Source organism: Falco peregrinus, chromosome 8, assembly GCF_023634155.1.
Source record: "Falco peregrinus isolate bFalPer1 chromosome 8, bFalPer1.pri, whole genome shotgun sequence".
Classification (NCBI taxonomy): domain Eukaryota; kingdom Metazoa; phylum Chordata; class Aves; order Falconiformes; family Falconidae; genus Falco; species Falco peregrinus.
In genome coordinates this window covers 60,068,504-60,091,549 of record NC_073728.1, presented here as the reverse complement: position 1 = coordinate 60,091,549, position 23,046 = coordinate 60,068,504, and the positions used below count along the sequence as shown (strand labels likewise).

General features: G+C 42.7%; 1 protein-coding gene across 2 annotated transcripts in view; it reads right to left on the bottom strand.

The window, feature by feature from the left end:
- Positions 1 to 23,046, bottom strand: part of ADAMTS2 (ADAM metallopeptidase with thrombospondin type 1 motif 2) — a 261,886-nt gene that overhangs the window by 11,768 nt on the left and 227,072 nt on the right. For both annotated transcript variants that reach the window (XM_055811750.1, XM_055811749.1), the window contains 11 exons: positions 22,514 to 22,646; positions 20,946 to 21,059; positions 13,882 to 14,027; positions 12,280 to 12,455; positions 8,112 to 8,245; positions 7,199 to 7,322; positions 6,493 to 6,573; positions 4,883 to 5,046; positions 3,542 to 3,701; positions 2,737 to 2,869; positions 278 to 485 (listed from right to left, as the gene is read on the bottom strand). In XM_055811750.1, coding sequence (XP_055667725.1) covers positions 278 to 485; positions 2,737 to 2,869; positions 3,542 to 3,701; positions 4,883 to 5,046; positions 6,493 to 6,573; positions 7,199 to 7,322; positions 8,112 to 8,245; positions 12,280 to 12,455; positions 13,882 to 14,027; positions 20,946 to 21,059; positions 22,514 to 22,646 — 1,573 coding nt within the window. The remainder of the gene's footprint in view (positions 1 to 277; positions 486 to 2,736; positions 2,870 to 3,541; positions 3,702 to 4,882; positions 5,047 to 6,492; positions 6,574 to 7,198; positions 7,323 to 8,111; positions 8,246 to 12,279; positions 12,456 to 13,881; positions 14,028 to 20,945; positions 21,060 to 22,513; positions 22,647 to 23,046) is intronic.

Here is a 23,046-nt window from a genome sequence, read left to right as displayed (position 1 = left end):
AGTCAGCTTTCCTGATGCTGACATCTTACGTGGGTGGCTCACAGGGTGTAGGTCAGCCAGCCAGCACCACTGCAGGATGGCTTTACTGCTGTTCTACTACCACCATCTCTCCATCTAACTCACTTTCTGTGGCATTAGGAGCGGTAGAAGCAATACATCCCCTGTGCAGGTATTTATTGTGTCAATGTGTTTGAATAGAAAGCACAGAACAAATGCCAGGATTTTTTCCCCTGCATTTTAAAAATTCATTGCTTGAGACCTCTGAAAAGAGACTGACCTGTGACCAGGGTCCTATTCTCCACTGCGCTGGGCAAAGCTCCCGGTTGCAAGGCCTCCTGCCTTCTGGACGGTCGTTGTTGCAGTACTTGGTATGAACAGACCGGTTTGTATTATCGTGGAGGGGCTGGATACAGCGGACAGATCGTACCTGATATCCTGTTTTCCCACAACTTTTGCTGCAAGGCTCCCATTCTCCTGTAACCCATCTGCGTTAGCAAAAAAAAGAATAAGTTGAGAAAATTCTGTCTGTTGATCTGTAACTCTTAAACACAAGATGTAAAACTAGTTCTGATATGGAAAAAGAGGAAAATATGAAAAACCGTAATGGGTTATGATGAGGGTTATTTGACCGTGTCCCTGAAAAATCAGTAATAAGACCCAGATCTTTAAAATTACTCTTTCTCATTATCTCTGAGATAAGCACTATTCTTACTTTGCTTCATTTGCTTTGATTTTAAGCTGGCCCCTCCAAGACTGCACATAAAAATACGGCAGTTTTTATGTCAAAAGCAGCCACCCAAGGGTGCTGCTGAGCTTCGCAGGTCTTGGCACATGAACTGTAATGTACATGTAATGTAGCATGTACCAGGCATCCCCACAGCTAGTTCCCACAGAAGTGAATCCAAAACATCTGAGCTGTATCTGGATACCCCACGGACCACATTCCTGGTCATGCCAGACACCACCTGCAGAAGTACTGGCCCCCCCAGCTACACCGTCAGTGCTGTGTGGGCTGAACTTGGGCACATTGGGGTCCTCAGTATCATAAATGTTTGGGTTTGGGGAAGGCAACACTCCACTGAAAACCAGAAGGTTTGAGTTCATAATGTCCTCATAATATGAGTTCATAAATCAGTTTGCCCACTGAAAAATGAAACGTATGGTTTGTAATGTGGCACAGTTGAAAATTCTGATCATCCAAACTGGCTCAAGAATTACAGCTACAAATTATAAGGATCTTAGAGAAGAGCAACAAGGAGAGACAGGACCAAAGGAAATTTATGTACACTACTGGAAGCTTGGTTATAAACAAGTAAGTGAAGATATGCAACAGTCTATAAATATTTACAGAATGCAAAGATCTGCAAGAAAGAAATATTGTTCAATGTAAACCGTATTCATAGGATAAACTTAACCAAAAAAATATATATAGTCTGAGGAAGTATCTTCAGTTTGAAGCAATTGTCCTAAAGTACTCATAAACCCCTGGCTTTAGAAATAGTCAAGAAACAGCATGGCCACAAGGCAACGCACTAAACGCTTGAGTTAAAAAGCAAAGAGGCAATTTCACCCCGCTTTCTCTTTGTATCCTATTGAAATTACACAGCTGTGGAGGAAGGCAAGTACTGTGGAGCACAAAGCCATGAATCCTGAGGTGATTTCTGAAACAAAAATGATTTTTTTCCCAGGAATGAAGCAGCAGCATATTAGTGTAGTGGGTGTAGTAGGAGCTTCATAAAGTCTCTTAAATAATTGCCTCTGCTATGTACAAGTGCAAAATGCTCTGATGCCATTCTATGGAAACAGAGGTGACTGAAACATTCAGGAATCCAAGTACAATTTAGGATCCTATTGAGTCTTTGTGGTACCTGGGCCCAATTATATTTGCAGCTGAAAGGAGAATACAGTCCTTCCCAGAGAGCCTGAGATACAGTTAGGCCATTACTTCGGTTTTCCAATAAATAAATGTTAAAACTTGACCCATGCTGAGTTTATGGGGCACAGTTTCTTGACCTTTCTTTCTTTCAAATCTTTTTTGAAAGGAATTTAGGAAATATTGTGTGATATGTTCTACTTATTTGCTCTGTTTCCTAGAATCTAGACTTGATCCCCAGAGGTAAAAGCTGGGATCAACATACTTCTTGCAGTAGCAACACGAAAATATACGAGTGCTACATGTGACAGGAGTAACCTGCTGCCAGTCAAAAAAACATACCTGGAAAATGTGAATTAAAATATTTATAACACTTGATAACTATGTATAGCAACGATGAAGGTACAACAGGCTTACCACTCTGTATCAGGGCAGCCAGAGAAATCTAACAGGTCAAATATTTTTCCTTGTGTTTACATGTCCAAAAATACACTGTGAACTTCAGGAAGACTTGGATTTGAGAGGCTGCATGACATTGGTTTTTCTTATGTTGCACTCTGTAAATTTGTTCTTACATGGTTAACTCACAGTGTGTAAAATCAACTGGCATAAACTGAATTTATGTCTATTTTTTATTACCTCAGGATGGCCTGAACACAAATGTCTGGACCAAGACGGCACTTCTTTTCTAATCCAACATATTTCAGAAGTAATAGGAACCAGCAGTCCCAGAGACAGTATTTCTACAAGCAGAGCATAGCATCACATCCCCACAGCCCTTCGTCTCTGTAATGATGGTGAGTGAATGGAGGTGAAGCTGGGTACCATGCCTACTGCAGCTGTCGCCGGGGAGTGATGCTTACATGGGCTGGGAGCACTCCTGGAGGTTGCACACCCTGCGTATGGGCTTAGGCTTTGGGATCAGCTCGCAGAAACTCCGATGAACCATCTTGTGGTCTGTCTTCCTCCGGCAGCCGTATTTAGTGAATTGGTAGCCTGAAGAAAGACACTCCTCTTATTTTCAGTACTGGTAGATCTTACCCAGGACTTAAGTTTCAAACAAACAGCACACACGCTGTCAAAGGTTGCAAATGGAACTAAAGGTGAACATGCTACAAAAGGAACTGTAAATTGCACTGAATAAACACTTACTCAGGTAGATGTAGCACCCAGAATTACTCATCCCCTTTATTTTTCACTACAGGCTATTATGAGAAAAACAACATCTAGCATTTCAAAAACTTTCTGCAAACCTGCACAGCCACACTCGGCGCTGCAGCCTGACCACCAGCCTGGTGAACAGCACCAGGGTACACCCCTGCCCCTAAAGCCGGGGTCCCCATCACAGGATGCAGCTTCACAAAGGGCTGCCCCGCGACACCTTGAGGTTTGCCACCCTCGCAGCGTGGAGACCCGCATCCAAATCTTGCACATTTGTACAATTTTTCAGTTTCATAAACATAAATTGGAAATGAGCCACCCCAGATCTGTGCCTCAAACCATCTAAGTCAGATTTTTAACTCCATTTGCTATTTATTCATCTCTTTCTTAACTTAAATAAAACCCTCCCATGCTCCTGGTCTCCCTAATGTCTTGCGGCAATCCCACACGTTGTGTTCCTTCTTTCAGTTTTAATCAATTTTGAATGCTCTGGGCTTTTGTTTTTACCTCCTCCACAAGGTTTTGAACACTGGGACCATTTCTTCAAAGCCCATTCATATGACACTGAGTCCTCTTCCAAAACATTATTGTTATCGACATTCAAGGAATCTTCATGGATCATGTACTTGTAAGTCAAAGATATCTTGGCACTACCATGAGGAATCACCTAGTAAGCAAAACAGATGCAGGGAAAAAAGATATGAAAGACTGATATCAGAAGCTATGTGAGATGACATGAAATAGCAATCATCATGGCTCAGATGTAAAAACATCCCTGAAGGGATTTAAACCTTTTAGCTTCACTCAACACATATTTTTTTTCCCTGATGAAAAAGTATCTGTATCCTTATGACACAGAGTTTCTACACTGCATAATAAGAAAGACTGTTGTTGATTTAGACTGATTTTTCTTGCCAGCACTGGACTGACTTCATGATACTAAATTTTTTCCATATCCCATCATAAAGGAAGGAAATGTCGTACTAAAATGATAATGGATAGTTCCACTGAAAGACAAGGCAAATTCAAATGCACAGATGATTCAAAGCAGTGAAAAAAATTGTGTTTATTTTTGATAAAACACAAATCTTAGGATAATCCTGGGAATTCCATGAAGCTTATTACTTAATTCTGACAAATGTAAACTATTTAGAAAGAGTTTTTGCTATTACACTGCACTAAGACAAATGCAAGAAAATGGAACTCAATATAAATAAAGTGCAAAATGTTGGTCCTTTGAAAACACAGTATTTATTCCTCCTTTGACGTTCAGCTGGTGTAGATCAACACATTACAGCTGCTTTCAGAGGGATTCTGAATCAATCTACCCTTCCTCATTGCAGTCTATTGTTTGCTGTTTTGCAATGAAAAAGGAATATAGTCGGGTGAGTCTGGGAAGTGCAGAACTGGCTGTGACCCCACAAAGGGAGCCTGGAAGCACAAGAATCCTGCATCTGCCTTTGCAGGATAATTTTCAAAACATGGATGGGAGGAGGAGCTATTAGACCTATCTGATACGAACCTTTTTGACCTTTTTTTTAACTAATGTTTACATGTCAGATAGGATAAGTAAGCTGGAGAGTCTACACAGTGGCCATTTGCTGGGCCATCCCCAGGAAATCATGGATCGTGAGAGCTGGTTGCTCAACACATAACCCCAAGTTATAACAAGTCTTGTACAGAGCAATGAATTAGGAGAAAGGAATTAAAATACATCTTCTATTGTCTTATAATTGAAGCAGATGCCTTCTTGTAACTCACAAGAGGAATCTAAAATATATTATAGTGCATTATGGCTCTGTAACCCTGACGTTGTGTTCCATGGAAGATGTTTCTCATTTGACTTACCAGAATAACTATCCCATTACGCAGCGGACCCATGGTCTGCACAGTTTCTCTATCATCGTCATTCCGATATTCCCACTCCACACCCATGTCAATAAATACTTTAGAGTCTGGCACATAGTTGTCTTCACTTAGAATGAATTTTCCTGTTTCACGATTTTTAATTGCTAGGAACGACATAAGAAAAGTGAATACCAGAGGTTTTGCTTCTCATCTCAAGTTTTGTTCTGCTCTTGTCCCAGTGGGCGAAGCAGAAAAGACCAGTGTGCTTTTTCCCCCTGTTCCCTCACGGGTCTGGAAAGACTTTTTCAGGTGTTTCACTGAACTCCCAGTGCTTTCCTGCTCAGCTCCAGAAACATCAATCGTCCTTTTTTTTCCCTTTTCATAGCCTGCCTTGCCAGAGAAATGAGGCCAGCACGACTGCACCGCGTGCATCCATCTGCCTGCTCCCAGCTAACAACTTCTGAATCCACTGGCCGAATCTGAGCCAATTTGAGAGCCAGTGGGGGTCCCACAGCTACTCAGCTCTTTCACAAGCTCAGGGGGCTGTTACTGCTCTGTGAGAGAAAGGCTAACCCCCAGCGGGTCCCCACAGCAAGAGAGAGATGCTAGAAAACATATTAATTCTCCTGCTCAAATCCAGCCCTGACACCGACACAGCCCTGCTTAAGGTCCTGTTGCTTTGCAGGCACCTGCCATTGCACACCGTGCCCAATTCCTCTGGTTCAACTGTCATCAGTTCTCCCCACCCTTCACCTGGACAGACTTCAGCCACCTTCGTATTAGCACTCTTGGTTTTCTCCCAGGATGGAAAATTTGCTCCCCTCATTAGAAGAAGCAGGGACTGTTTGCTATTTAATACCAGATTTTCACTGCCTTCTCTCTCTAGCAGCTACCCGAGCACGCTGCTCCCTCAGCACTGGTCTCGACAGAAAGCAAGCTGTTCGTGCCCCCTGTGCTTCGCCTGCCCCACGCTGAAAGAAAAACCTGGTCTGCCCCGGCAAGCGATCGCCCTCCTGATCCCCAGGGCCAGGCAGCACCGAGCAGCAAGGGAAGCGTTCGCCGGTGGGAAGTTGGGATGACTCACGATACAATTAGCAGGCTATTCACTATGAATTTACTTCCAATTAATAACAGCCTATGAGACACTGCTTCGCATTGATTACAGGGCACCGCAAGGAGCGGATTTCAATTACTTTCTAAGCTGCGGGATTGATCGGGCAGCCTTGCGTCAATACTGTTAGCCATGGGGCAGAATCTGAAATGGATTTGGATGTAGCTGGGAAATGACTGAGGACAGGAAGCACGTTACGAGAGATGCACACAAAGGTAATGCATTGCACCCCATAATGTAATTCAGCTCCTCTTCCAGAAGCTTTCGTGCACGTTCATGCCAATGCAGGGACCTTCTGGCTAGGACACCAGGGAATACAGCACAGGGAAATCAAATTGCCAAACAAGTTTCCTTATTTAACAGACTTCAAGGAGGTATGTGGTGTGGGAGGATAATGGGTAAACGAATGCATAAACACATTGTCAGGCTCCAGAGACAAAAATAAACAGCAGAAAAAAAATATTCTGACTGAAAACTTTCCTACTTGTTACATACTTACCGAGATTATGACTGGTGGTGTCTGTTTCCTGTATAAGTAAATGTCTCGCGCCAACAGGAATTTCAAACATCTTTATGTGCCCTTTATTGTAGTATTCGAAAAGATAGTAACTGGTTAGTATGGCACGAACAGAAAGAGTCTGTCTAAGGTTTTTTGATAATTTTTTAAAAGCAGGATGTATTACAGCAAGCTTAATCCAATCCAGTGTCACTCCCATCCCTATTTCTGAGCCAGGTGATGGAACATAACAGGGACAAAGGACTTTGGGTCACAATAAAAATGCCTTAAGTATCAACAAAAGACTCTGCTTCAGACTAAAATGGGCTTTGAATGCCATTCACACCCACAGAGAGAGACCATGCAGGCTCCTGTCTGACAGTGAGTGATGGTGACATATTATTGCAGCACTCCGGTGACTCAGACAGCAGCTGAGTGACATCAGCAGCACAACTAAGTCTGTAGCTCTCCAACATGGAGCACTGAAGCCCTCCTCTATGCATGCACAGTACCTGATATCAGCAGACTTAACTGACCACTGGACAAAAGTCTTATTTTCAAATTCTAGACACATCTTAAAGTCCAGAGAGTTTATTGGAATTAGTGATGCTGTAAATGATTTGTGATTGCTCTGATACTTTCCATCAAACAAGAGATCAAACAAAAATACCTTGAATGCCCTGGGACAAAACACACTGAATGCACCAACCTTGTTTCTTTGGCACCCTTGAAAATGTTCCTTTCACCACTTTGCAGTGGGAATTATCTCCTCCACAAACACCACACTTATCTTCCTGCTTCGTGGACCCTATGACCCTGTCACACCCAACTTTCTGTGCACAAAAGAGAAAAAAAAAATCATTCTCATTTATCCATACTTTCATTCAAATGAGCCTTCACTTCAGATATCAAAACCCAGACTTCCGCTTCAGCAAAGTACAAATTGTAGTATTTTCCTGGAAGATAAACATCTAAAGGGTTTATAATACTTCCCATTCCTATAATAGCTGTCAATCAGGTGATTATATATTATGCTTATCAGTGGTCCTCTTACTGAAGGAAAGCAGCACGGTTAAGGAAAAGCTCTTAAGCCTCAGTTTATCTTAAAGCAGATGCTGAAATTCCAGGAGAATCCAGGCATCTATATGAGGATAAGCACCTCCACCAGTGCTAGTTCCATTGAAAGATGACCTGCGGCAGATCCCAACTTAGAGAAACTGCCATTGATTTTTCAAAAATAGCTTGATCAAATACTGAGAGAATGCACGTCAGCCATATCTTAACACCACTTTCCTTGAAAGCTGCTGCATGTTCCTAGTTCACCGTACATTCCACCCCGACTAAACCTCAGCAGGAAAAGCTTTCATTGAAAGCTAATCGTAATAGTTCATCTTAAAATACTGCATTAAATATTACTTGTGTAGGTAGGCACTGTTGGAATTGAGTCACATGCAATGTGATGGCAACTGTGAATATCACACATAATATTGTGACAATAATCCTAATGAAATCTCCTTATTGCCCAAAGTGTTATTATACTTAGTCATTCTTGGAAACACTCAAGGTACCATTTAAATTGTTTTCACAATACTAAGCTCTGAAACAAGCCATCAGAAGCTTACCAAGCAGTCTCCCCGCACACAGATGCTGTAAGCGTCTTTGTAGGAGCAGCGGGTCCCATCGTGTACCATCCTTTTCATATACACCACGTCCCCTGTTTCCTTTGATTCACAATACAGGTGGCACCTTTCCTTAGCTGAAAAATGAAATTACCCAAATTGTATGTGTTCAGCTCTGACAGTTTAGTTACTGACTTTGTGAACAGCATTTTCAATAGCGCTGGCTCTCTCTTCTTCCTTGCATACATCACAGAACGCAATACGGTACCCACATAAATGATCGATGCTTATCCCCTTTCAAAGGCTATGTGATCACTGGGAAACTACTGAATCATAAAGCATCCATATGTCATCATTAGGAGACAGTCTTAAAAATAACAGATCATTTACTTTGCTGGGGGGGCCTCTATTTAATCCTGTGTCAGATGATGCAATCTGGCAGAGGTTTCTGCATGCTACGTGACTACCTGCGAGAGATGCAGGTGCCTGCATCAGTTTCTCCTGCACTGCACTTAAATCTGAGAAAAGCAAAAGTCATTTTGCCATTCAAAGCAGCTGCTCAGCACCGAGTGAATCTGGCATCCAAAATGTCTTCAGAGGCAGCTGGGCCATATCGTTTCCTCCTAAACACAAAGTTAATTCTCCCTCATTGTTGTGCTTGTTAGTTGAAAACATTAAACAAGGTAAGATGTCAAAGAGATTTGGAAAAAAAAAAAAATATTGCTAACACATGCACAACCAGCCAGACAAGTATACCTCTTTCTCCTAATCTGTTCCAAAGACCTAAGAACAAAAAATAAAGCTGAAATGACTAGTCAGTGGCTGAATAAAGTTGTATTCCGACAGTGTATTTCATTTTACCCATCTCTCTGGCTGTCCCCAGCCCCGTAATGGGATTCACTATGCTTTCCTTGGCAGTGAAGAGTAGATGGACTTTCTGTTAGATGAAAAAAAATAAAGATTCTGCTATTTTAATGTGATTAAAAGTTGGGACACTTTTCCCACCCTTTAAAACAATAATGACCTTTCTGCTATAGCAGTTCAATTAAAATAAATCTTCACAGGCCCTTTGCGTTCTTCCGCTGTGCAGTTCCATGGCCTCTGCCCTCTTTTAATAAAGTCCTTGTTATTGCTGTTGGTGTCCTCATGGCCACCGGGTATTGGTACATCAGAGACCTTTGTTACTGCTCCTGAACAGCACAGAGATGTCAGGCTAAAAACGTAGGGTCTAGACTATTAAAACAGGTACTTTTTTAGTGCAGATTCTTAACAGGGGACTATTAAGATCACAATAATTGCAGACCTGATGTGTTTGCATACATTAGAAATATTTAGCCATGCACAAGACATAGTCATGTACGCACACACCCCCTGGGTATGTACCCACACCCACCCCACACATACCATACATTCACTGCACGCGATGAAATGAAAATACCAGAAGGTCTGACTGGGTGCCAACATCTCTGTACAAGGGCTTTATTTTAGAGAGGGTTCTTTTCCCATTGGTCCATGGGAACAGTAAATGTGCAAGTGCCGTTAAATTGGACCCTGTTAATTGCAAAGAATTATTTTCTTTCTATTCACTGGTGTTGGGCATGGTAGAGGTGCAGGAGCATGGACGTGACCATGTGCCTGTCTGTTCCCTGCTCCCCATGTGTTTCCTTCTCATTTAGCTGAGGCTGGGAGCTAACAGCCAATGTCTCTATAGTGTCCTGGCAGATGCATGGCACAGGGGGATGTGAGCCAAGCAGAGGCTGCGAAATGGGATGCTCAGGGGGCCTGGAACAAGAGACAGGCCATGGCACGAGGTGGCACAAGGGCGCTCAAGCACACACTGGGGTGTACCCCAGCTTGGTGGCTTTTCTCTGGCCACAGGATGAGATGCTCCTCTCTGTCCCCATCACATGCACAATGTGTCAGACACGTCCAGCTGAGCTGTGTGTGAAGTATATGGATTTAATGTCACTTTTGAGCCACAACTGTATTATCTTCACAAAGTATGTCACTGATATGCCTTATCTTTACAAAAGGGATTCTAAAATACATTAGAGTTCAAGCATAAGCCACCCTCCAGCCTTGTTCTCACACAAAAGCTGTTCCCTCTAATAACCTTGCACAGGTAAATGTAATTCTAAAGGTGGCTGCAGTCATACCATAGTTATATGGGAAACCAGCAGTGCCCAGTGAGCAGTGCTCAGACATCAGTGAGCTGGTTTCTCACCCAGAAGCCATTGAATTTAATAGAAAAACATCTGATTAGTTTCAGTGGTTTTTGCAGCAGACTGCTCCAAAGGCTAAAGCAGAAGCAAAGGTCCTGCGGGCCACAGCGTTCGTCCCCTCTCCCTCTGCCAGCAAAGCTATTTCATGAAATTAAGCTGTGAGGCTGCATCTGCACATCTGAAAATCCCAGACTGCACAAGATGGCATGAAAAGAATGAGGGAACCCTGCAAACTGTTTGAGAAGAAAGTCAGGCAAATTAATTACAAGGGATTTGCTGTTAACTCCTGGCAGAGCATCCTTTCACCGGAATGCGGAATGGTTCACCCAAAGTGACCCTCTCCCTCCCAGAGATGGGTGTCCGGCTGAGGACAGCCCAGGTGCCCAGTACTGGCCCCTTGCCAGGCCAGCCCTGCCCTGAAGGATATATCATTCAAATGAAGTGACCAGGTCTAAAGCTAGCGAGCAGCCCTCACCACTTGTCAAACAAGTCGAGAATCATTGCCCTCCGCCTTTTTGTTTGGTCAAACCTCTTCCCAGCATGTTTTCAATACAACTTGGCAATAGCACGGCAACAGCCGTCGTGGCCCCAGTCAGCCAGCTGACAGTTAAGCAGAGGCATTAATGGGAAAAGGAACATTTTTATTCTAAGAGGTGACCTCTGCTGAGATGCCAGAACATCAGACTGATCATGCTGGTTCAGATTCAGCACCGATCCAACCCAACACCTGCCTCCGACAGCACCAGCAGTGTTTGCAGGAAGACGTAAGAACAAACCCGATACTTTTCTCAGAATATTCTCCAAGTTCCTCATAAACTGCAGCTTGGGGACTTCCTAAGTCATGGCTGGAACTTGGGTTTAATAGCTTTTACTGGATTACGGGACTTTCAAGAACCTCTCTAAATAATCTTTAAAACTTTCTGGCCTCTGCAATTTCCTGCAGCAATGAATTCCAGTTTAATTATCTATGTGTGGAAAAGTACTTCCTCTTATTTGTTTTAAATCTGCCACCTGATAATTTTGTTTGATGTTCTGAGGCTTGTGTTATGAGAAACTGGATAATCATTCCATGTTCAGTCTCTCCATGCCAGTCACAATTCTGTAACTCTATCTTTTTAATGTAAATCATCGCTTTTGGAGAGTGAAAATCCAAGGTTATCTAAACTCTCCTCATTCAGAAGCCATTGCTTATGTTTGCTTTGTTTGGGCTTTTCAACCATGGGTTTATTAGCCACGGGGCAGCAGTGAGATGGGCACAATCTGAAAGCTGCATTGGCAGAGTATTTAAAACGCAGGCACACCGTGCAGGTACACGGAGGCAGATCGGTATTTTCCATTCCGCTCTTGACAGTCACCAAATTGATGTTTTCCTAAAGCTATCCCCAGCTGCCACACCTCTCCCTGCAGAGCCCACCTTGTGTACAGAGCCGTCCACATGTACACACTTATCACTTTTTATCCCCATATCCATTACTGGCATTTTTCAACACCAAACTTCATTTGCCACATAGAGTCACTTCGTGTCACAAGGTCCTTCTGCAGCAATCACAGTGGGCCTTCTTATTTTAATTAGTTGGAGTAATTTTGTATCCCAAGCAGATTTTGTTACCTCATTCGCTCCCTTCCCCTGCTCACTGCCATGCATGCTCAGCAGCATCCATGCTCCCAGCACCCATCCTTGTGGAACACCCACCCCTATGCAAGCCCATTCCCTCTTATCTCATGATAATTTAAGAGCAGTTACAGGGGAACAGGGTCCAAAGCTTTTTGAAAATCCAAGTACATTATATGAATTGGATCACTCATACACTGATACTCACTGATCCCTCCAAACAACTCATAACAGATCTGTGAGGTATGATTTTCCTAGAAGTTTTACCCCTCCTTGTATCATTTTTATTCATGTTTGCAACTGCTTTTACTTTTCACAGGAAAAAGGGACCACTCACCATCAACATGTTCATAGGGGAGCCAGTGGTGTTTCATGTTCTGGTACTCAAAATAAGGATCCCACTGCCGGCACTGCTCCTCTCTGAAATCTTCAAAGTCCTTGGGGCAGTCCTGAGTGTTGCACAGCTGGAACTCGTAGCTCGGCCCCACGCACGTGCGGCCTCCGTTGGCAGGACTGTGGAGGGGAGAGACACTCATGGTTAGTTTTGCCATTAATGCATGAATCAAGCGTCTATCAAATCCTCTGAGGAGTAATTTAATTCCCAGTCATGTCACTAGGCACTTGATGAAGCCAGTCACGTATTTCTGATACGGAAAATCTGTATTACTTTTAAAAACTTGCTGTCACTATTTATCTCTTCAAAAGCAATTTCTGCAAGTAGAGCCTCAAACCACTTGATAAAGGCAAGAAAAGCCATTTTCTCGGTGCAGCCCAGGAAAGGAAAGCACAACCTGCTGAAGAGACCCATTCACATTCCCCCCTAAGCCAGCAGCAAACCCAGAAGCAGCCCAGCTCAGTGCAGCATCCCCTGGCAGACATGCCTCAGATCGCTGTCGGATCTGGCAACACTGAGCTCAGGAGTTATAGCTGGGTCTGCACCCTCTTCCAGGAAACAGAGAAAACATTTTCAGTAGTACATTAGGCTTTTCCTACATGAAAATAGATTTTACAACTAAAACTTTGCCCACAGTTAAAAAGGTCACTTTCATGTTGCCAATGTAACACAGGCTAAAACAAGAACTGGTAAATTTTTTGTTAACAGAACAAGTTCCATTAGAAAATGCTGCTTCATAAAACTTGGTGTTTTTTTGTTTTTTTAACCACTGATTCTATAATTTTTAACACTAGAAATTAAATCACTTTATCAGCACAAACCGAGAAAGTTAAAAATATTCTGTCTGGTAAAGTCATTTAATTCTGACAATTGTTCCTGTTCTCACTGTTAGGATCTTGACATTTGATGATATCACAATAAGACAGCAATACTTACACATTTCATATTGTTTGTACGTACCAATCTATATTAAATACATTATACTTGCAATGCTATTGAAATTAAGTCATTCTACATTATCTAGTTACTGAAGCAAAACAATTCAATATTACTAAAATTAACTTTGGGGAAGGTTCTGATCTCTGGAGCTTTGTTCCAACTTGGAAGGAAAAGAGTTCGAAAATATTTCAAGACCTTCTTGTTGAAATATCCTAAAAGGTGGATTCAACAAATATTCTATAAAGCTATATGCTTTAAAAAAAAAAAAATCCAGCAAATCATTGCCATTATTTCATACGCACATAATAAAAAAAGACATATATAGGGCTCTAAACTTTTACTTATGCTTTATGCAGTAGTGTAATAGCATTTTCAAGATCCTTGTAACTGCATAACCAGCTTAATGGATGGATAAACTGAGAAATAAAGATGATTCATGACTTGTGAAGGGCCAAAAGTAGAATTTCTGACAACATATGCTATAGGTCAGATTTAACAAGCACCGCTCAACATCCATTACTGCATTATTGCACTAGTAATTTAGCAAGGATTCTCACCATTCATTTGCTCCACATCAGAAAAACATATGGGTGTATGTTGACTTACTGCGGGTTGTCACACTGCCGTGTCCTGTACTTCACCCCAGTGCCACAGGTGCGAGAACAAGAGCCAAACTTACTCCATGCCCCCCAGTGTCCATCCTGCTTTAGGATGTCCGGTGTTAGCCAGATGCAGTGACCTTTAAAGCAATGCTAAAAGAGAAAATTAGATGTCAAAATGATTAGATGATTAAATTACATCATATGAGAAGCTGTGGTACAACAGATTTCATTTTAGGCACAAATTCCGGATATCTTTTTGCCTCTCCAGCAGAAAGTAGCGAGACTCAGTGTTAGATCGTGCCCATGATCCCAAGCTCACTCAGATTTTATAAACTTATGCATGTTAGGTATGCACATATACACTTGCAGAATGCAAGCCTACCAAACTTGTTAAACTGCTCTCAGCATTAACGTTCCTTCATCACGTGTCAGCAGCGGTGATTTCAACACAACAAATACGGATTAATTTAAGGGCAATGGCAGAATCATGGAGGCTAAAGGTGCAATTCTGCCTTTGCCATGGCATGCAGCCACTTCAGGCATCCCTGTGAGCGCTCCTGCTGCAGCACTGTCCTCCCCAGCAGCTCCGAACTCAGCATACGCACTCCTGCAATAAATGTGATCAACAAAGTGGCGTGAAATTAAAGGCAGCCCACATTTTAGACGTTAGCGCTGTTAAATAAAGAACTCTTTCAGTTTCCCTGGAGATCTCATAGTAAACCTGACCAAAATATGAGGAAGTGTTCATTAGAGAGCAGCCCTGGACAGTTCCATTTCTGCGCAATTAATCACGCCCTACACAAGGCTTTCTCTTTTCTTTTACCTGATTTTTAATACAGTCATTCTTCAGAGATTGAAACACATAATTTCCTACATTCCCCAGACCTATAAGGTATTTACACATTTCTGTAAGAGCCTTCATAGCTTCAGTACTGACACTCCCTACTGTCTCCTCTCGTTAAAGAAACCTGCCAATGCCTTTCCACCAGATTCTTCAGTCCCTAATCAAGGCATTCTTTCTTAGCTGAAGTCAGGGTGAATTCTTCTCAAGGATCACAGATTCTGGCCCTTTCTCATAGTATTTCTCCTTTCATAAAAGTCTACTGATGAAGCGTGGGTGCTGGAAAATATTTCCAGCCCAAGAAATGCCTTTGCATTAGACTGTTGCAGTTTGTCTGCGTTAACGGTTACTGTCGGGATAAGAGCTCTGGCTCAGGCACACAGATGGCTACAACAAGTGCAATCAGTCACTTACTTTCCTTAACATTCAAGTCAACAACAACATTTTACACAGCTTAACAAGCCCTGGAACGCAGGAATTTGGCAGGCAGCACAAGCCAAGCATATGGCTAAATGCATGCTGCCAGCAAAAACAAAATCAGAAGATATATAACAGGAGAGCGTTCTTAAGCATAGAGCGATTAGTGATCTGGAAGACAAATTTAAAAGTGATGGATAATCATTAATAATGCTGAATTTAAAGAGAGCATCATTAGTAAAATGGTGACAAGACACAGCTTACTGATTTGCTAATCTGCTCAATGACTGGCTCTTTATTCATGTAATTTATTTTGGTGCTGATTTGGTTGGACAAGGAGTAGAAAAGAGTAGAAATTAAGCTTCAGCTATTTATTCTTTCTCATGACTTCAAATATTCGAAGTCAAAACCTACGAAATAGATGAGTTAGCACAAAGCCAGTTATACCAATCCTGCTCTGGAGCTGTAACAAGCAGATTTTTCTTAGCGTTTGACAGAACCAGAGATAATTCAGCAAAGCATGAGAGAAATGCAAAATGCTAATATGTCCTTTACTTTCTCTGGTTTTGAAGCTCAGCACTGTACCCTTCAGGGACTGTTTACTTATGGCTTTAGAGAGGTTTGTTTGAATGAACAGTTTGAGTCATCGGGCTCTGTGTAGCAATGGGACCATTCAGAGATGCAGGGGAAGCTGGCAACACATCAGCTTGTCAATACAAATTTCAGCTGGCCTTGGAAGCAGATGACATATGACAGCTCCTGATCTATGCTTGCTTATACATCCTTTTATCAGGGTTCTGCATCCCTCAGGTGTAAGTTCCACAGCAATCTCTGAATCTGTTTCAAGAGCCACGTAGCATATGTTCATTATGCAATGATCCAGGATCCAGTGCTTGGACTCCGCAGAGGAGAGGGAGGGACATGTGATGTTGTGTTTTCCAGTCTCTTTTCCCTGTTTTAGGCAGTAACAGGGGGATTTGGGTTTGCACCAACCAGTAACAAACCACCTATTTGATACTATGACTGGTCACTGGACTGGAAGGCAAACATGGAAAAGTGTTATTGACTTCTCTGCGTAAAGGAAAGAGCAGCACTGACTTACTGGAGGAGCTGGTCATACGCCGATTGTCGGGAAGCTGAGGCAGAGCTATCAGGAGACAAGCATTTGTGTAAAATGAGTCATCCCCAGCTCTGCCTTTTTGTTTGTGGATTAAAAGAAAGGAGCCTACATAAAACAAAATGATTCACAACGAAGTCCTACTCTGTGCAGGCCCATGCAAGAAAATGTGTGAGAAGGTAAAACCAGAGATGGAGCACTCTCCGGTGTAATAAAGGAAGCCAGAGCCAGCCCTTCCTATTGCTACTACATTAACTACATAATGAGGTGGAAAAGAGCCAGTCCCAACCACTATTGCCTTCATAAACAAGGGGGTTCATTTAAAGAGAGAAGCATATTAAAACAATTATTCTTTTTTAAATAAGAAAAAAACATCCGTGGGTAAATGCAAATTGTTTTCTTAGTGGAAGACAAGATGACTTCTTGCAGTCTCGCCTATTTTTCTGGCAAACAGGACAGTCCAAAACAAGTGCAATTTCCAGGAGAGGAAACTTAAATCTCTTGCAGTAAAACATTCCACTGCTGTTTTCAGCAGTTCTTTGAAACAACTGCTCTGCATGCCAAAAAAACAGCTAGTGTTCCTGTGGGCTTAACGCATCTGCAAGTTAATTTTTCAAGAAAAGACTTGCAGATCTTCCATGGGTATCTCTACCTATTTTATATCGGGCAGCAACTGGCAACTCCCCTATCTCCTCACTTGGCACCCCAGTTATCTACCAGGTAACCCCTTGTACTGCATCACGGCTGGTGGCCCTCAGCTCTCCCCGCTCTCCAGAGATCCTGTCAGGAGAAGGTTACTTATTTATTTGTATTTCCCATCACTTGCAGGCTGGCCTGCTCCGCTCCATCTGTTTAAGAATAATTAGTTGCAAGAGATAAACTGAAAGCTCCAACTCTGAAGTCTACCCTGAGCCAGTAAAAGTTTCTTCAGTGGAGAATCAAGTATTCTCACTGTTTCTGTGGTGACTAACACAGCATACACTTACCCATCTGTCTCTGAGAGAAGCTGAGGTCAGCTTTCTCAGTGGGAAATTATGTGGATTGCTTTGAGTACACTTTACTGTTTTCAGAAACCTTTCTTCTTGGTCCATTTTTCTTCTCAATAATATCTATTTATTTCAATATTTGATCATTCCCTTCCTCTCCTGACAGACTAAAAAATCATTCCAAGTTTGACTCAGATCATCTCATTAGCATGGTGCAAGCAAAGAGCAGACCTGCCAGGTTTGTGCTGGATCCTTGGCACATAAACCAAATCCAAGAGTAACATCAGCTTGGTTGGCAGGGGCAGGTACCAGGCTCATGCCTCTCTCCAAGAAAAAAATCAAAGGAGACTCAGGTGGTGCAAACCTTTGTGCTAGTCACTGCAGCAAGCAGACGGACTTGAGCATGAGATCTTGCATGAATGGCTTCACGCTTTATTTCTATCCTGTGGAGAGCAGTTAGCTACTTCAGCCAATATAAATGTCTCCCCAGAAGAGTAATAGTTTAAAAAAATGGGACAACAAAAACTAGCGATACGTTTCTGAAGACTGCCTGGGCTTCAGAAGCTGGAGCCTAACAGTGGAGCTGACAGAACTGTATACAAGTAAATAAATTATCAGCTGAAAGCATATGTTTTCTCTTAATCCACAGAATGCTACGCAGGGTTAAGCTTTGCACAGTTCTGCCTCATCTGCATGGTTCACTATAGCAATTTATGGAGTGTCTTTGACTTCACATCAAGACTCCAACCCTCCATGTGCTTAACTTCACACACCGGAGTTATTTCATGGAAGTTAATGTGACCATTCAGTCACAAAAGTAATTGCAAGTTGCTGCATCATTGAAGCATCAAAAAATTGACAGGATCTTCCTGCTTGCTACTGAAAACTCAATCTAGCTTTAAAATATTCAGGCTGGGAGCAATACAAAATATTCTCTTTCCTTTAGGTTTCTATCAAAATAACAGTTTTCTTCTCTAGCTGGGAAGCTCCAAGAGAATATTTTATTTTTCTATCCCTAAACTCAGCAAATGATCAGTTTGCTGCCAACTAACATAATGGTTGTTCAATGGCTCCATTTGCACAAGGAGACTTATTAAAAAGTTTTTGAAACGGCAGAACCTCACTCTTCTGGAAACTTGTTTCAAATAACCACAGGCACAGAAAAGCTTACATACATTTACATATATTTACTTAAATATACATCTATACATGTGTATACATACACACATACAGACAGCATTAGAAAGTCTGATCTTCCTTCCCGTTCTAAGGGTCAGAGCCTCGGTCCGAGGCGCAGCCTGAGTGTGCAGAGACACGGCCCGTGGCAGCGTGCTTGCTGTGCCATGGGTCTTGCGTCTCCCATAGGTGTCCTTGCCCCTTGATGACAGCGAGGGAGGAGGCAGCTGGGCTAGATTCTCCTCAGCAGCATCTGCTCAGTTTGGGAGAGTGAGGGGACCCATTACCAGCTATCCGAACACCAGGCTTAGGTGAGAACGTCTATGCACCATACGCCGTGTCGGCCTCCCAAACATGGCTTTCATTTCTGGCACGCGGTCCCCTCAGCTGCTGCCATGCCAGGATGTTTCTGTGACACATCAGCAGTGTTGTGATTGGTTTGAGCTTAAAATAGGCCCTGGGAATTAGTGGTATGAAATCATGAAAACTGCAAGTCTCTAAAGAGAGAAACAAATGGATCTTTTTGAATCGGCATCTTCGATTGCTTATGTTTCTGTTCTTTTCTTTTCTGGCATTATTCCAAAGAAAATAGTGGATTAAGTTTGAAGTTATTTTCCTCTTCTTCATGTGCTGATGAGGTATCATGGGAGATGTATCTTAAAGAGGCTGCCACACTGCAACCGATCCCAGCTTTGGGCAACAGACGCATTTTACAGTCCCCATCCTTTCAGGTAAGAGCCTCTGGTATTGTCCAAATCGATGAAGGGAGCGAACAGAGGAAGGCCAGATCAAAGGCAGGGATGAAAAGGAAAGGAACAGATGGAAAAACACTGATCTGATGTGCCTGTATTAAAAATACCAACAACTAATAAACACGCTGGTCAAATGCTGAGCTCAGACATACAAAGTCAGCTGTATAACCTTCATAACTCGTGCTATTTGAAAGGAAATGTTTAGCTCAGACTGCTGAGCCTTATCTAACAAAATAGTTTTCATTTTCTATCATTTTCTCAGGTTCTCCTGGAAGGCTACAGTAAGTTTATTTATCAAAAACTGGGACAGCTCCTCTGGGAATAAAACAGTCATAGTCCTATCATCTACTGAAACTTCAGAATGTGCACGTACTGTCTTGCATCTCCACTGAACTAAAAAGCCTGGCTGTCTGCACAGTTTGCTGAAGCCTTGGATCCCAAGTTCCAGTCCAGAGAAAATTTTTACAGCTGAGTTGCATAACATCCTGACAAACTGTTTATAATGGAAGCACTGACAGATCCTTAACTGTATGCTTACAAGTTCTTTGTTTCTTCTCATTTCTGTTCAAATACTAATATGAATGAATGGCTTGAGGAAGAGGGTGATGCAACAAAATGGAATATAAAGGTATTCTTCTGGAGGTTTCACAAATATTTTTAAGGCAAAAATCAAGATATAGAACAGCAAATCCAAACAAAATCTCTAAGACGCTGGATTCTAATTTAATTATTTTTTTTTTAAAACAAGAAGTAAAGCTGCTACAACAGCAATAATCTAAAGAAGGGAAAACCAGAAGGGAGTTGTTTATATAGAGCATGACTTGCTAGGGAATTAGATTTAGCATTACATTATGTTTTCATAAAAAAGACATTTCAAAACATAACAGCAGCTGCTAATACGGTTCATTTATCGCATAAATGATGTCATCCACTGGGTTTTACAAAAGATCTTTCCAAGTAGCGACATCTTCCTCTCCCCCTCAGTCACTGCATCCAAAGCCCAGGGAAGCCAGACTTTTTCAGCAGACTTCAAAGGACTTGGAGTTCAGATCCACTATGAGCACAGTGTGACATCCACAGAAGGATAACTGAGACGTGGAGCAGGTCCAGCATGGTGGCTGAGGGGTCGGAGCTGTCTGAACCATTGCCACCTCACACCTTCCCTCCACAGTTCCTCAGGCTTCCCTTGACTCTCATCAAGCCAGCAAATCCACCTCCACAAATCTACCCTTCTCTCCTCACAGTCCTGCTGCGCTGGCATGTTGGCTCTCCATCCCACATCCATCCTTTCCCTCAGGGCAGCCACAGCAGCCTTAGCTTGGCTGTCACCTCTGGGACCACACTGCTCTCTGCACCTCCCGCACCGCGGAGGCCAGTCAGCTTCACTACAGCATCACCGACACAAACACAACCCCCCCTTCCCCAACCTCACAAAAGTCACAGGTGAGTGGAAATTTCCCAATTTTTGGTTCTGCCACAAAGACTTGTGAAGAAGCACAGGGCAATCTGCAGCTACTTCCATGACCTGCCTGAGGACAGGGTTTGATGGTCACACAGCTGCCATGCAGGACACACCAGCCCTGGACCATGCCTCCTCCCATCACGCTGCTCAACAGCATTACTTGCATGCACGAGTTTGCCCCACACCTCAGCAGACTTCAGGTCCTCAGGATAGGTTCTTCGCTTGTTCCCCTTGATTTTAAGGGGAACATCCCCAGCTGCACAGAAACACGTGTGAACATACGTGAGCGTGCAGGTACACGCAGCACCCACACTCACCTTTCCTGGTGCACACATGGTCCCGTCCAGCGGAGGCCCTTTCTTTGTTTTGCAGAAGTAGGGGTTCTCGGGGTGGCTACACCACAGCTGTTTGCAGGGATCAAACGTACGGAACTGAAACACAAGAAAAATCAGAATGGACATTGCATTGAGAGCGCTCCCTCTGGAAACTGCAATAGAAGCTGCAGCATGGTGGGGGTTTCCCTTTCCTAGTTGTAAAATGCCAGCTGTCATCACTGATTCCTGAGAAACACTCTGGTGTCTGTGGATTGAGCATATCTGAGCTTTCATACAGAATCATCAGTGACTCTGAAGTGAGATGCCACCTGCATTCGATGGAACAAAGTTGGGCAAAAATGGTTTTACACTAGTGACCAAAGGCAGACTGGGCATTGGGGAAATCAGTTCCCCCAGACAGTAAGACACACACTGCCTTTTCTCACAGCTTCTCCAAATCCTGTTGCTTCATTTGGCAAACAAAACAAAAAATCATGGGAGAAGGAAACAAGCTGCTCAGACTGTATGTAGCTCAGCTGTTGCAATCACCTCTTTAGGAGGATGGAAATTTGAGTTCGGGGTCCTGATTCAATGAATAAATTGGCATTTTACCTACAATAGAAGAGCTTGTATAGGAGAAGATGAGAACCACCCACCACACAATACACTAAAACATGATGTCTGGACATGCTTTTGGGTATTCTGAACAAAGAAGAACAGAAAGTCTCTGTCCCCAGGCTCTGGAGAATGGCTGTAAGAAAAGACCCTCCTTGGCTGGGACATTCTTCCAAGGCAGCATCAGTGGGAATTGTGTCAAGACACAATACCACAGCTGATACTTTAAAGGTTCTCATCCATTATGCAGAGACACCACTTGGCATACATATTCCCGCAGATGGGAATGAAAGCAGAAGTGTTATGTGTTAGCAGCTGCCACACCAGCTGAAAACACCTCTTTCCATTTAATATTTTGTCCTACTTGAGGAGCTGGAGGAGGGAGGCACAGCCCTGCTGCAGAAGACTCTGCTTTCGGAGGCCAATCCACTGAGAATTGGCTAATCTTGCCTTGCTTCACATTTAGATTTTGTCTCTTGTTTTCCTGGTACAAGAAAGTCCACAATGTCATCAAAAGTCCTTGCAAGATGCTCTGCTTGCTGCCACACTTATTTTCTCATGCTAGGCATCAAAATGCATCACACTTTCCATAAAATTGGATCATAAAAACATACTGCCCTTTGTTAGCACAACAAGATGTGCCACCAAATCCACCTCTTTCACATCTGGCTGGCAGTTTTGTAGCAGAATAACTATCTGCCAGCAAGAGGAGGCTCAATAATGCAGCAAGTTTGTTTGCTTGAAGTCTACAACTATTTATGAAACTACAGAATTATTTCTGTAACTCCAGTTTAAAGAAAAAAGACAGAGATACTTCAGTTGTTGTTCCTTGCTTACAGCTCAGTGGGCACATCTTTCCTTGTGGGCTTCACTACACTGTCCTTATTAAGGACATTTCAGAGACACTTACAACACTCCTGGATGAGAAAGAGCAGAAGCCAAACTTAAGTACTCACAGCTGTGCACATCATGTACCCCAAACCAAAATCAAAACGGCACTGCTCATTCATGGAGTAGTGAATTCCTGGCAGCTGTGGAAGGGAAGGCCAGTCGTGTTCGAAGGGATCATCACGCAGACAATCATAGGAACTGCAACAGGCAAAAATTACAGTAACAGATGGGGCTATGAGACTTGCACAGTGTTTGTGGTTTCATTGCCTTTTTGTTCCAAACAAAACAGAACCTACGATTTCTCAGATGCTGGTCGTGAAGAGCAGCTAATATTGCAATTAAGCTCAAATTAACTTTATCATGTCGTATCCAACTTTAATGGATTCTATATTTTTTTTCTGAAGCCCTTCCATTGTAATTTCCATTTAGCTTGCAGGTAAATTCCTGTCAGTCTCCAGGGTCCTTATGTGAAAGGAATCAAAGGAAGAATCCACATGAGACCAAGAAGAAAAGAAAGTTTAATTAATTTTCCATTTGTGAAATTTCTTGTTGCCTGCAACTGTCTTTCAAGTGAAGTTTTAGAAGCAGAGGCCAGGGC